The sequence below is a fragment of the Phalangium opilio genome, unplaced genomic scaffold (genome assembly GCF_054372755.1).
Source record: "Phalangium opilio isolate 3A_F unplaced genomic scaffold, DU_Popi_V2 ptg000017l_1, whole genome shotgun sequence".
Lineage (NCBI taxonomy): Eukaryota > Metazoa > Arthropoda > Arachnida > Opiliones > Phalangiidae > Phalangium > Phalangium opilio.
Genome location: NW_028324151.1, coordinates 7,377,939 through 7,393,384, shown reverse-complemented (window position 1 = coordinate 7,393,384; position 15,446 = coordinate 7,377,939). Strand labels below are relative to the sequence as shown.

The 15,446-nt window shown below is 36.3% G+C and overlaps 3 protein-coding genes across 3 annotated transcripts in view; 2 read left to right on the top strand and 1 right to left on the bottom strand.

Moving 5' to 3' along the window:
• Window positions 1-2,504: 2,504 nt before the first annotated feature.
• LOC149702860 (uncharacterized) lies at window positions 2,505-5,413 on the bottom strand. The gene is made up of 4 exons (XM_089866780.1): window positions 5,107-5,413; window positions 4,934-5,034; window positions 4,716-4,835; window positions 2,505-4,104 (listed from the first exon to the last, which is right to left on the bottom strand). Exons 1-4 carry the CDS (start codon window positions 5,366-5,368, stop codon window positions 2,860-2,862), a joined length of 1,728 nt encoding a protein of 575 aa, XP_089722906.1. The 5' UTR covers window positions 5,369-5,413; the 3' UTR covers window positions 2,505-2,859.
• A 1,135-nt stretch (window positions 5,414-6,548) lies between these two features.
• The window catches only part of LOC149702858 (endothelin-converting enzyme homolog), a 40,921-nt gene continuing 32,023 nt past the window's right edge, over window positions 6,549-15,446 (top strand). Inside the window, exon 1 of the mRNA XM_089866763.1 lies at window positions 6,549-6,874. The gene's annotated coding sequence lies outside the window, so the exon portion shown is untranslated. The remainder of the gene's footprint in view (window positions 6,875-15,446) is intronic.
• LOC149702859 (NAD-dependent protein deacylase Sirt4-like) lies at window positions 7,338-9,290 on the top strand. The gene is made up of 3 exons (XM_089866765.1): window positions 7,338-7,849; window positions 7,916-8,216; window positions 8,832-9,290. Exons 1-3 carry the CDS (start codon window positions 7,581-7,583, stop codon window positions 9,198-9,200), a joined length of 939 nt encoding a protein of 312 aa, XP_089722891.1. The 5' UTR covers window positions 7,338-7,580; the 3' UTR covers window positions 9,201-9,290.

Sequence of the window (15,446 nt, the reverse complement as noted above, 5' to 3'; positions counted from 1 at the left end):
ATGTACACATTTTGAATTTATAGTATTAGTTGGAACCTAAATGCACTTAGAAATTAGTTTTATTATAATCTTCTTCATTGTATGTTTAGCAACCAACCTTAGAAAGGCTGGCTATTGATCTTGTAGAAAACTAGTTTTAAACGCGATACTCTACTCCTTCTAAGGTTAGATTATTCTTGCTAAAACTATCGAAGAATAATTCAGAGCTGTGCTAATTAGCTGACAACTAATTGAATTAGAATTAGCAATTAGGGAAATATTTATGAACTAATTAATTAGTAAATTAGCAATTAGGGAAATATTTATGAACTAACTAATTAGCAAATTAGCAATTAGACAGAAACTAATTCAATTCAATTAGAAATTAGACATTTATTTATCAAACTAATTAATTAGAATTAGTATTTTCTAATTAAGGTAAAAAAGAAGCCATAAGTAAACATAAAAGTTTAAAAGTGCTCATGGGTTTAGTACTTTGGTGATGTTTTAATGCCATTGAAAAACGGGTACGGAAGCCATGAATTATTCTCGAAAAATGAGACAAGCCTCGAGCCCTCCGTCATGTTAAAATTTTTCTCATTTCTTCATTTTCTTGCCACAGTTCCTATAATGGACTCCTGAGTAGTAAATACATGCGCACTGCTATTAATTCGAGTAGGTAAAACAGTCGAAATTTCGAAATGGGGCAGTTGCGAACTACGAAATTTTCTACTAGTACTAGTATTCTCTCATATTTGAGGAGCTGAAAAATTTAGAGTAGCACTAAGGTTTCCTCATCGATATAATAAGGCTTTTTCATATTCAAATAGATGAATCAAGAGTTAATTCCTCGATTTTTTACAACAAATTGGCGTAAAAGATTAATTGAAAATCCAATTGGCTAATTAGTTAATCCTAAATCTAATTAAATTTTAATTAGATAATTACCTTTCCGATTCATACTAATTAATTAGAATTACTTCTCAATTAGCACAAGGTAATTAAAATTCAATTACCATTTTCAATTAGCAAATGTTGCTAATTAATTAGAAATTCAATTAGCTAACTAATTAATTAGCACAGCTCTGGTTCAAGAATTGTAACGAGACTGTGGTACTTCGGATTTTTCCTCATTTCACAAGAGTATCTTTGTTTGCCACGGAGTTTTCACTTAAAAACTGTTAATTTTGGGGAAAACTACGACTCTCAATAGTGTTCTTACGAATATGGAAAATATTTAAGTCCTGGAAATATCATGGAAGTTGATTTAAAGAAAATAAAACACGCAAAATTAATATTATTAAAATTTGTAGCCATGTACTAAATAGATCTACGTTTTAGGAGAACTAATAACCGAATTTGTATAACAGATGTTTGTTATAATGAGAAATACGCATTTCTTCTTCGCGAGAATTCTGTAGCTTAAAAAGACTCATTTAATGAAAAATTGTGTACTTGGAAAGTGTCTGGAACCATGGAATAATTTGTTTTCATGCTATAGGATAGGCAACTCCCTTTCTCCGATGGCAGATTATTCGATATATACGTTTCCGCTTCGGTTGTCATTGTCAGAACGCACAAAGGTATAGGTTGGAAATGTCGTATGAACTTCGTTTTAAATCAATAGCGTTATGCGTGTGATTAAAATGGTAACTATTTTAAAAGAGGACTCATAGCCCATTTATAGCAAAGCAGAATGTCAGTCAAATCGGTTGAAACTTAGAGAAGTTTTTTTTGTAAAAAATTCTTTTTAAAAGATGGCCGCGGATTTTTATTGAATATTTCATTTATCGATATACATATATTATGATAGGCATAGGTAATTTTATAATTTATTTTTAAGGTAATTTATCTTGAAAAAGAGCTACGAGAGCGCTGTATTTTTCCAACAAAAGTAAACTTTTTGCGCTTGTACAGTTTTGTAAATTGAATTGTATATAATACGGAGAATTGTTGCAGGCGACAGGCAACATCGTTTATTCTAAAGAAAATTACAGAATTAGATGCCACCAGAAGTAAATAGCTATTTACTTCTGATGCCACCAAAATTCGATAGAAAAACTGCTCTCCGACAAGAATTCAGTTTGTATAGAAGTTGGACGTTCATCAAACTATATTGTACCAATGGACGAATGAAGAATAAATAGAACCATGCCATTTGTGACGTCAGCGCCGTTTTGGGTACGTCTTGGGTATCCCGTTGTTAGTAGGCAACCATATTTGGTACACTTTTTTTATGGACAAATAACATGGAAAACGTGAAAGTAGGCCTAGTATGGCTCTATTACTACCATCCTTCCCTCTTCATGTTGTCTTTAATGGTGTTCACCGCACAATAGTGAGACCAGCGCCAGTTAAAGTAGCTGTTCGGACTATGGGACAAACGATCTTCCTCTTAGAGCTTAGCATTACAGGTTGACGGATTTTCCAAGAACTGAAAGTCACATTGACTAGCGTGGAGTGGATGTAAGGAACCTTACCCTTTACAGTATGTAAGCAATGCAATGTTATTGAACGAAATGAAATTGAATTTAATAAAAAATTTATTTATAATTTCCAGCACAATTATAAAATTACAAAGGTTAGAAAAAGGGGTGAAAGGTTTATAATTACAGTTCACATTAACCTATAGCATAATTGAAAGCTTTAGCAATGTAATGGCCGCCATATTTCGGTAGAAAGGCATAAAACAATTTATAATCTTTAAATAACTTTAACAGGAATACATAAATCTAATAGGAATCATTGTGCAATCATATCTCCCATGTTAATATCTATGCGAGTATTGTGGGCCAGTTTGAGTACTTATAATTTTGATGATATCTCTTCCCACAAAATCCTTCTAGATACGTTGAGAAAATGACTGCACAATGTTTCCTATTAACTTCGTGACTTTAACAATTTAATCTTTCTAGATTTTGAAGGTGGCAAACAAGATTTTAATTTTTCACCTAGGGTTTTTATACCAGACGTTATTTCATCGAGGCAAGGTACATTGTCACACCGGAAACTCATATCGTGTATTGACTTTAACTTTGAGCGTAATTGTTCTTGAGATTTGACAATTTCCTCTAAAGAGTACCTCTTATTGGCCGGTATCTTTTTCCTGATTTTAACGTTCCCGTTCCCGTTCCCGTTTTTATCACTTTCATCGTTAGTTATTTCCGTATTTGTCGCCGCGTTATTGTCTTTAAAACTATTCCTAATTGTACTTTGATGATTGTTTGTGATCTCGGGAGCTGTAATTGTTATTTTAACCGGAGATGATGATGATGATATCTTTTGAGCTTTTTTAACTAATTCACTTTGTTCTTTCGATTTTCTCTTTCTAGACTTTTTTTTCTCTTTTTTAGGCGTAATGTTGGGACTAGCCGTTAAACTAGCAGCGGGACTTAAGTCTAAATTATAATTAGGACTAATTTGAATATTAAAATTAGGGTTATGTAAAGGCGTTAATAGATTAGGTTCAGATTGAAGTTCAATACTGGCGCCTGTATGCATATCTAAGTTCGTTACTGTATGAAGTTCGATGGTTGGACTCGTATTAATATCAAGATCGGTTTCGTTTAATAATAAGGGTAAATCATTAACCAAACACGAAGCAGCGTGCATTAATGATTGTGATTGGGCATCCCCGATAGATGGTTCACGGGTTACTGGAAGGGACGCGCTAGTTAAAGCTTCGCTACTTAGAATTGGTTCGTTAAATTTATTATTTTCATGGCAGTTATTGTTATTGTTGGTGTTAGAGGATTCTGGTGGAGAATCGTTGTGTTTATTTAGCATTGGGTTATTTTGGTTGCTTAATGCGTTAGGGATCATTATTTCGGTTGAATCTGACCAATGACAGTTAACGGTATTTTTTATTTCCATTGGATTTTTTTGGGAAACTGTTTTAATGTGTTTTAGAGATTTGTTTTTGTCAGTTTTGGGTTTTTGTTTCGCTGACTTTTGAGGTTTATCCTCATTTTCAATGTCTTTAGATTTATTTTTTCTAAATTTTACCATATTTCCTTTACCCTCAACTTGTAAACGATGGTAAAGCGGTACGCCAATAATGTAACGAGTTAAGGGAACTGGAGGAGGTTTTTGAGAGTCTAGGGCATACCTCAATATCATAACCATCTGAAATATATTATAAAAGTTACATTTGTAACAAGAATTAGTTAAGAACTAGGAAAGTTTAGGCATGGATAAAGAATGCGCGTGAGGAAATTTGTTCTCACGCTATAGGATCGGCAACTCCCTATCTCGAACGACAACTTATTCTGTATATACTCTGTTACAATATCGGTTGTCAGCACGCGCAAAGCTGTTTCTCTATGTAACGTAGCTTTGTACGTGCTGTCAAGAGACAAAAAACTTCAGAATCTTCAGGATTTAAAATATCCGCGAGTTTTTCAGCTCGAGTGCACGGACCTCTAGGTCTTAGTTTCAAATACGTGTGAAATTACCTACAGCCTACTACACGTATTTGAAACTAAGGCCTAGAGGTCCGTGCACTCGAGCTAAAAAACTCGCGGATATTTTAAATCCTGAAGATCCTGAAGTTTTTTGTCTCTTGACAGCACGTACAAAGCTACGTTACATAGAGAAACAGCTTTACGCGTGCTGACAACCGATGTTGTAACAGAGTATATACAGAATAGGCTGTCGCCCGAGATAGGGAGTTGTCTATCCTGTAGAGTGAAAACAAATTTCCTCACGCGCATTCTTTATCCATGGTTTAGGTTTACTTTTCTTTTATCGCTGATTTTTGGATTATCGCTTAAGATTTTGTAATTTTCATACAATTTCATGACTTTCACGTAGAATTTCACAGTGTATTCCGAGTGTTTGAAACTCTTAGTGTTTTTCTTTTATTATGCATATATATTTTTTAAGAAAATGAGTATTTAAAATTCGATTCGATTATGTTATTAATTTACTATGCATCAAATTATCATCAACTTACGTTTTTAAACTGGCAAAATACAGCTTTCTCATCAGAGAAATAGAATGGTGAACCATAACTGACATATTCATTTCCAGCTTTCCAATCAAACATAAATTTCGCTGCAAACCAAACCAAATAACAATAAATTAAGTTAGAGAATGTCATGGTTGACAATGTTTTAAGAGTTTTACCACGTTCAGAATTGACAACTTCGATTTCGGGTACCGCTGATAATGGTTTATTTACTAATTTTGGTTCTTCAGGCATCTCGGTAACCCCTACGCCTTGGTCTCTGAGTTTGTTTATGAAAGATCGGAAATCATCATCGCCGTCTATGTGTCCGTAAAGAGTACCTTTGCTTTCTAATTTGTTGTTTAGATAAATATCTAAACAATCCGTAATACTCCATTCGTTATCGCTATTAGAACTTGCAAAACTTTCATGAACTTCCATAACTAACACCAGAGAGTCGGTGACAGACGACACAACAACATGATGAGGAAGTTCATAGAGATACGAGGAAGTTTTTTTTTTTTTTATTAAAAGTATATGGGCCAAGTGGGCTTGGCTTTTCGCCTGCCTCGGGCCCGTCTTTTTGGATTCCACGTGGTGTTTTGCACAAAATTTTTTTTTTTTTTTTTTTTTTTTTTTTTTTTTTTTGTCCACGGAACCCTTGTTAATTAAAACAAGGAGGCGAATCGTTGCTTTACGTGAGACGGAATTCGAGAATCGACGTCCTGTCGGGAGAGTGATGTATGGAAGGCTCGGTTCAGCATTAAGGTTACCAGGGCACTGAGGTCGTAGTCCTGGTTCATATTTTGGGCGAAAGTCACCAGAAGTTCCGCCAGAAGGGGCGCAACTATTTCGGTTGGAGGAGCCAGAGCGGTGCTGTCTTCGGCTTTGGTGGACTGGGGAGGCAGGGGTTTTCGTGCTGGTTGGGCGTCTCCGCGCAAAGAGCCTTGGGTTACTGACGCGTAAGTTGTAGTGCGGGCTGTCATGTGTATACGTTGTGCTGCTTCATGTTTGGGGATGTGTTCTTTCTGTTGTAGTCTTAGTATTTGTATTTCTTTCAATCGGGTGGGGCAAGAATGGGTGGTGGCTGTGTGTGGTCCTTTGCAGTTCGGGCAATTGGTGGTAGTCTCGCAGTCCGTTTTGGTTTCGTGGGATGCGCCACAGGAATTACAGCGGAAGACTGAGCGACAGTATTTCGCTGGGTGTCCAAAGCGTTTGCAATTCTTGCATTGCCTGGGCCGGCGTTCGTATGGTGTTATCGGGTAATTTCTGTAGTAGAAGCGTACTTCCGGGGGCATCTGTGGTTGGTACGAGGAAGTTCATAGAGATACGAGGAAGTTAGGAACTTGGAGGATGAAAGTTTGATACTGGAGTGGAATCATTGACATTAAGACATGTATTGTATGAGTGGAATAGTTCGGAGTCATGCGTGGCTGTTTAAAAATCCCAGCATGCTTTTCAAGGCTGGGTATCATTTCTCGATCGAAATATTTTTAGTAATTGTATCGGAAAGAAAAACAAAATCTATTTACTAAAGCTTAACATCTCAGCTAGGTATCCTCTAATATTACTCTATGGTGACTAACTAGCACCCCCTAGCAGAAGACGCAGCCGGGCATTTTTAAGACCGGTAAGTTTGGCGCTTGAATTGAATGCGCAGGATGAGCCTTTTAAATATAATTAGAAAATCCACCAGTTTATTTAAATATAATTAAGGTAACAGTTAGAATAAATAGTATGAGTTCTCAATACATTCAGTAACGTAAGCATTAAAAATCAGTCGTAAAACTTCGTTAAGACCCTTGAAAAGTTGAAAGGATACGACTTTTGTTTTGGCGCCATATTTTAGGCCTTGGCGAAGGTGAACATCAGTTCACGTCATAGACATTAGAACTCCATAGTTCACGTGTGTTTGGAACTTTTGCTAGTGTAGAACAATTTAAAAGGGTGAGTAATTGGCCTTATTCCTGATCAGCGCCACCGAGGCGTAGCGGCGACTTTTGGAACTATAATAATACGGTAGCCAATCAGAGGTGGCGCTGGAGTCGATGGACTCTGATGGAGATCTGTTATTTTCTCTATTTTGAATCATGTGAATAGCCAAGGCTTAACAAGCGATATGGTTTCAAAAGTATTGAAAGTTGATTTTACCTTTCTTATTCTGTCTCATATTATGAAATAAGACTTTCGGAGTAAGTTTTCATTCGATTTTGGTCTATTTGGAGATTATTAGGTTAATAATAATTAGTTAAAACATGTTTTTTCAAGTTGAAGCGGTAATAATCAAAACAGAGAAAATAACAGATCTCCATCAGAGTCCAGCGCCACCTCTGATTGGCTACCGTATTATTATAGTTCCAAAAGTCTCCGCTACGCCTCGGTGGCGCTGATCAGGAATAAGGCCAATTATTGAAATCGTTTACTATGAGAGTATGGGGAGAAGATGTTACATTACTCATATTGTGCACGTCAGTTGCTATCATATGGTAGGCGAATAGCATTACGTGAGCTAAGCTAAAACTGACGGTTATTAAAGTATTTTTGATAAACTGAACTGAACGCTGAACTGAAGTTACATAATGGCGGGATTAATTGATTAAGCAGAATAAATTCGAGAGTTTTATTTGGATAAACCATAAAATAAAAATTAGAAATGACGAAAAATCTTATGAAGTTAGCGCTGGGTTTAAGAGTAAATGTTAGATTACTCAGCACCTCAAATACAACACTAAGTAATGCGAAATATGTCCCCAAACACAAGCCTTTGCTTGAAGAAGACTTGCATAAACTTCAACACTTTATATCGAATCATAATAACATTGCTGTAATTACTGGAGCCGGAATATCCACTGAAAGTGGAATTCCGGATTATCGTTCTGAAGATGTAGGTCTATATTCTACCTCAAATCACACCCCTATTAGGTAATTTTCTCCTTGAAATATCACTAAACAACTCCAGAAGTTACAACCACAGTTTTTATATATCAGATACCAAATTTTTATATCAAATGAAAAAGCTCGAAAAAGATACTGGATTAGGAACTTTGTAGGATGGCCTTACTTTTATTCTATGCAACCCAATAAGACACATTTCTGTTTAAGCGAATGGCAAAAGGCCAACAAAGTAAACTGGATTATAACTCAAAATGTTGATAGATTACATTCTAAAGCTGGTTCAGAGAGAGTAATAGAGTTGCATGGTTCATCATACATCGTTAAATGCATAAATTGCGGACACTCTCGGCCAAGAACCTTGTTTCAAAAAGAACTCGCTGCACTAAATCCAGATGTGGGTTCTTTTTCTCTTACTATTTTTTGAATTAATAAAGTTAGGACATGGATGAAGGATGCGCGTGAGGAAATTTGTTTTCACGCTATAGGATTGGCAACTCCCTATCTCGAACGACAGAATATTCTGTATATACTCTGTTACATCGTCGGTTGTCAGCACGCGCAAAGCTATTTCTCTATGTAACGTAGCTTTGTACGTGCTGTCAAGAGACAAAAAACTTCAGGATCTTCAGGATTTAAAATATCCGCGAGTTTTTTAGCTCGAGTGCACGGACCTCTAGACCTTAGTTTCAAATGCGTGTGAAATTGCATACAGTCTACTACACGCATTTGAAACTAAGGCCTAGAGGTCCGTGCACTCGAGCTAAAAAACTCGCGGATATTTTAAATCCTGAAGATCCTGAAGTTTTTTGTCTCTTGACAGCACGTACAAAGCTACGTTACATAGAGAAATAGCTTTGCGCGTGCTGACAACTGACGTTGTAACAGAGTGTATACAGAATATTCTGTCGTTCGAGATAGGGAGTTGCCTATCCTGTAGAGTGAAAACAAATTTCCTCACGCGCATCCTTCATCCATGGTTAGGATATATGAACATCTTATGTGTTCCTAGGTTAACGTATTCGCTACCGAAGTACGTCCTGATGGAGATACTGATATAAATGATGATTTGGCGACAAATTTTCAAGTGCCAGATTGTTCAAGGTGCAATGGTTTATTGAAACCCGATGTTGTGTTCTTTGGTGATACCGTAGCTAGAACTAAAGTTGAAAAAATTAAAGAGATAGTGTTGGGTTCTGATGGCCTTTTGGTTCTTGGGTCTTCATTAGAGGTTTACTCTGGTTATAGATTTGTGGTAGCAGCCCAAGAGGCGGGAATACCGGTTGGTATAATTAATATTGGTAAAACCAGAGCTGATAATTTAGCTAGTTTTAAAGTGCAAGCCAAGTGTAGCGAAGTTCTTTCTCAAATACATTTATAATGATTGTTAAAAAATAGTGAAACAATTGTTAAGTTTGTTAAGTATATTTGAAGATCTATATTTATTGAAATAAAATAAAAAAGGCGCTTGAAATAACTGGATGTCACAGTATAACATTCAAAACTGCTAACATCGAACATACTATTTCAGAAGTTAACAAATTGAAGTAGGCTGATGATAATTTTCCTATAGATATCAGTCAGGAGATTTGCATTGGTTGTTTTTAGTGCTATATCTATTGTGTACATTGTATTTTGGTACTAAAGATCAGATAGATCATAGAAGTCTTGTAAAAGGAGCCCCAACCCCTTTCTGACACTGGTGTTGGTGTTACATAGTCTTCTACTACGAACTTTCTCGTGACGTCACACCCTCCAGGCCATATTGGAAATTGTCAGCTCAGGCTATACAATTCATAATACCAATATTGACGTCACGTTCCCATAGCTCCTCCCTTCCCAGTACCACTGAGCTTTTAGTTGGGGGAGGGGACAAAACTTGTAAGATAATTTACGCGGCCATTCTGTTGGGTTGAATGCAGAAGGAAATCTGAAATCCACCAAAATGGCTGCGAGAACGGTGGTTATACTTAGTAGGGTGTGACGTACTACTCAGCCGACTGAAAGCTATCCATAGACTATTCCATTAAATACTTAAAGAGAAACCAATACACAGGGGCGGGGCTACCATCAGAGGCAATAGAGAGCTTTCAAGCTGAGTCTCGTGACATAATTTACGCTGCCATATTGGTGGGTTTAAAGCAGGAATGAAGCTGAGACCACCCAATATGGCTACCAGAACAGCGGTAAGACTTGGGAGGGTGTGACGTACTACTATCCCATCTGAAAACTCTTATTTCCCTCGTGCCGAGAGGGAACACCAGACGGAGCCCACCTTCACGCTAACTGGTTCACACTGCCTCTTGGCGGCGAGGGTCCGAGGGAAATTGCCTCATTTATCCCTGCTCGGAGACTCCGATGTCGTACTGCTCATATTAGTATATATCCTTTCCAATAGATGGCCATATTATCTCAGCTGATGTTTTAGGTTTGCTACATTTTACCGCTACATCCAAATTTAAACTTCAATGGTGTCAAACCGTCTTTAAAGGGAAACTAAATGACCCCAATAATTTTATGTTATGCCTGCAAAATACTAAATACACCTAAGTTTTCTCTAAACCCCTTTTGTTTGAAAAATACATTGTAACTTTCAAGTTACATTTCAAAAATTTACACCCATCATTTCTTCATGAACCAAATTTGACTTTATACTTCATGACCAATCAGATAATTGAAATTAATGGTTAGAAAAAGTACCAGGTAGTTCTATAATTTCGCACAAATAAAAGTGGAAAAGTTGACGGGGACAATTTGGCAATTAAAAAATTATGGTAAACCTCTATACCCCATAATTCTAGTTGGATCGTTTAAGTATCCCTTAACGAAAAAATTAACACCTATTAACATAGGACACGACTTCGTTATGAATATGTTAAAAATGAATTCTATACCCAGATGGCAACTTTTAACAGTTTCAACCATAGAAAGATTAAATCTAGCTTAGTGAAACACAGGCTTTCCCCTGGAAATTTAATTCTTTTGAAGGTTGTAATGTAAAGTATATAGGTATTATAAATTAAGGGTGGGTGGATTGTTAATAACTTTCAAGTGAGAAATATTATGATTTATGAATCATAGAGCGGTGGGCTCTTTTGAAGGAATTTCAAAATCCAGACATTTTCTCACGGATCAACAGCTAAAGACGTCATAGCTCGGCCACCTTTGATTTTTGAATGCAATTTGCAATTCGAATTAAATTTCTCGGTGCTAGGCCTAATATATAAAGAGTAAAGAATACATAAATTATTTTCATAAGTTATTATGAGAGGGTCTCACTTTTTACCCGAGACTAAAATAAACATGGATGTGCATAAACAATTCTCGGTTACATTCGCTTTTATGAGACTTTCACGGAGGGCTAAGTCGAAATATCGTATCTGGTTTTTGTCTTTTCTTAAGTCATATACTTGGATTATTGGTCTAACCATACATAAGTTAATAAGATACGTTCCATAAGTATGACACTACCTATACTTCGTAATGCTATCTAGAGACTTACTAATACTGAGAACTAGTTCCAGAACGACAAGCGAGAATTGGCTACACGACTCAAGGTTTTGCAGGACTTCCATCATGGATTTAGTATAGAAGCTTACGCTTCATGGATATTTCACTCACCTTAAAACACGCACCACATTTATTCCTCGTCTGAAATGTCGCGAACTGGTTTGTAACGTAGAATGTGAAGGAAATTCAGTGAAGGAGGCGGTGATGAGTGGCACGCGCGCTTGTGACGTAGAATTTGAAGCAAGTTCAAAGGCGGAGGGAGTGGGGGTGAATAGCTCGTGAGCCGAGAGAAAAAGAAAAATTGCCTCAATTTCTACGTCATCAGCGAGCTTGTACCCCTAGCCGCGTGAATTTTTATGACATAAATGTGGTTAAAATCGAATTGACTTACCGAAGGCTACAGTGATATATCCATGAAGCGTAAGCTTCTATACTAAATTCATGCCCCCGTATTCATATTAATTCTGTACTAAGCCTTTGAGAGCGCCTCACCAGGCGTCACTTTACGAGAACCTATGATGTTTCATCTATGATAAGCTCTCAGTGACCAGTGACAAACTTATGGAATACATCTTATGAACTTATGGTCTAACTTGAAAGGATAAACCAGCTATTGAGGCCTTTAAAAGCCTTTTTCTTCTAAGTGCAGTGCAGCGTTTTGGTCTTTTTAATTTTGTAAACGACGTGTTAAAAGGGATGTTTATTAAACTGTTCAAGTTATGGTTGGAAATTATAGCATAATACGTTTATCTGTTATTACCATGTTAATTGTTGAGTCGTAGGAAAGGTCCCAGCCTTGGTTTATTTCACAAATAACAAACGTTTTTTCTATTTTTTTATTCATTCAAAGTTATTTTTAGCGCAAACTTTTCGGATGACCAAATATACATTTTCCATATTTTTTATTTTTATTTTTATTTTCAATAATCTTATAAGGCCAAAGAATTTTGACTTTTTTTTTCTAAATCATTTCATAGTCTAGACTTCAGAGTAATTATTTTTTCCTAAACACACTCAGACCAAATTAATTTCCCCATTTTTCTATAAATTATTCTAAAGATCGGAGTATTTTTTGGCGTTTTCTATGAATTATTCGGAAGATAGGAGTATTCTTTGGCGTTTTCTGTGAATTTAATTCACAGAAAACGCCAGCCCTAAGTTTTTAGTATGGTTGGATGGGGGATAAATTGGGCTAGAACATACTCAATGGGGATCCCCGTATCTCTAGTAGAACCAGAGTTATGAGCCTCAAAAGTTTTGTGTAATGCTATTCCTATGAAGGGTATGTTTTTGAACATTTTGCTTAATTATTCGGCCCATGTTTGCAGTACTGGTTCTTTTAAAAAAATTAAAATTAATATTTTAGTGCCCTATATAATTCTTTAATTCTGGAAAACCGTCCTATAAAATCCTATATTTTCATGAAAAAAATCCTATAATTCCTAAAAATATTTTAGAAATTCGGCAGGGGGCCCGGAATTACTCGGAAGAGTATTTTTTGGCGTTTTCTGATAATTACTCGGAAGATTGGAGTAGTTTTTGGCGTTTTCTATGAATTATTCGAAAGATTGGAGTAATATATTGCCATTTTCTATGAATTATTCGAAAGATCAGGGGTATTTTTGCAATTTAACTTGAAAGACTATAAGCTTTTTTTAAAACATTGGTTCAGTCAGAATTTATAAAGAACTCGATCTAATTTTGCCATTTACCATGAATTAATTAAACCGTAAATGGCATTTTTCAAATTGTTGTTACCGACATGACATTTTCTTGAATGTCTCGGTGTTCGTAACACCCCTTCCCAATTATTGCTTCTACAATTAATAATTATAAAAAAATGCCTGTTAATATTATGCGAACTTGCGTCTTTAGTGTAAGCTAACTAAAATGTGCACTTGTTGTTTGGGTCTAAAAAAAATTTCGAGTTATGGTGATGAATTAAAGGCGGCCTCCGCCTGATCTTATATAAGACTACATTCTTGAGCCAGTTTTCTTTTTAGCTCGGATAATGTTCCTGAAATAAAGACCCTGGTGAGCTGGCCCTTTTTTATCCACACCCTACAAAAACCTTAGACCAGGCTCTTATAGTTTGTTTGCACCTGGGCGATGTTGTTGTGAAAGTCCCTTGGCGTTTGCCACTGCTCTTTACAATATTCTGTATGCTGGAAGGTAGGGTGTTACGCCATTGGTCGGAAGTGCAACTTTTATTATGTTCTTATATACAGGGTGTTTCTGATAAGTCTGCCATAAATTAAGGGCGATTTTGAGTCGAAAATGTTCTATCTCCATTTTGTCGTCTGTGCCACTGTTTTCGAGTTATGATTTGGTCAGTGTTTTAGGGATGACCCCTTAATTAAATTAGAAATAATTGTCTTGCAGTTTCTTAATTAAATTTAAGGGGTCATCCCTAAAATACTTTGTACCAATCTTAAATTGCAAACGGTGACTCGGATTGGTTCATGATAATACTTCAGTCTGCTCGTGCTGCGCCTCGTTATTTGAGGGGTTAGATTTCTACCCCCGCCTCTAAATTAGAACCAGCATCTCATTGGTTCTTGAAAACTCACGTCAGCGGGACGCGAATGACGAAAATTACAATCGTATTTTCCGACTGAGGAGAGGCGAAATATCCCTGCCTCCTTTTACGTCCCCCCTTGTATTTTGGAAGGGGGACTGGGACTATGGCGCGCGAATACTTAGGCATCTTATACCTTCTTCCTAGTAATCTAGATATCGCGTCTTGCTAGTACGTAATACTTGTCCCATATGGGAATAACAACATGCCATTATTACGGTCTTACCCATCCTGTTTAAATTTTTGTTTTTTATGTAAAGCGTACTTAAGCACTATATTGTACGCCTTGTAATGATACATTATCCGCTACATCATTATTGAAGCCGTTGAGTTAGTCTGGAAGTAAAAAAAGAAACAGAAATAATCCTTAACGTCTTGCGAACGCTTAAATAATACTTAAGACGCACTTATGGATCTCGTTTTTCAACCGACCAAAATAATATTCCGTTAAAAAAATCTGAAGGAAAAAATATATATTTGTTCTTCAACCGTTTTTTCATTGCCTCGAACTTGATGTTTAAGATGTTGCTTACAAAGTATGACTCTCTTAAATGGAGATTCTAATCTAAATTTTTTGGGAAAAAGAAAGAAAAAAATTTAGAGTCGGTTTTCCAGCTTTGTTTTAATGAAAGATCTCAACTTTTCAAGGTTTTTTTCTTGGAGAATTTTGTTAGTTTAAATGTCTAGGGCAAGAAAGTATAGTTATGTTCCATTTCTAACATAATTTAAATCAAGGGTTTTAAATTATGTGATACATCAAGACTATTTTTGGTCATAAATAGAGAGGAAAGTCGCATATTTTTTTAAATGTTTTAAGCGTGACCAAAATGATTTTACCCAGTTTTGAGGCAATATGACATTTTTTTCGTGATAAATATGGGAACGAAAGTCATTAGTGTAGTACAGGAGTTCCAATGTTTTGCAATTGAATTAGTAAAATCGAAGATAAATATAAGCGTAAGTTCATAAGATATGTTCACCATAAGTTTGTCACTGTTTACAAACTGGAGCTTGTCATGAAGTGACATAGGTCATAGATTCGAGGTAAAGCGACACCTGGTGAGCAGTCTGGGAAATAGCACACTTCCTCTGGTCCAAAACCCGTTTATTAATTGCCTGGACTAGTTTTTAAATTCAAGAAGTGGGGGTTACTGGTCCTCAGGACCAGTTTATTAATTTCAATTCTATAGGAGAACAAAGGCTGCTGGTGAGGCGCTGTGAAAGTCTTAGTACAGACTAAATAGGGCCTAGATGAACTGCAAAATTAACCACCGAGTGTAGTCAATTCTCCCTTGTCGTTCTCGAACTATCTCGAGCTATAAGTCTCCAGCATTACGAAGTATAAGAAGTGTCATTCATACTTATGAAACATATCTTATAAACTTATGATATAAGTAACAAAACATTATATGCACTGGAATGGATCAAAAGCAGGAATGCATACAGCTAATTGGAATATTTACACCTATGGGGGCAGTAAAAACGTTCTTTGTTTGCTAAGAGGCAACGTTGAGTCACACACATCGCCTACGCTCCCCT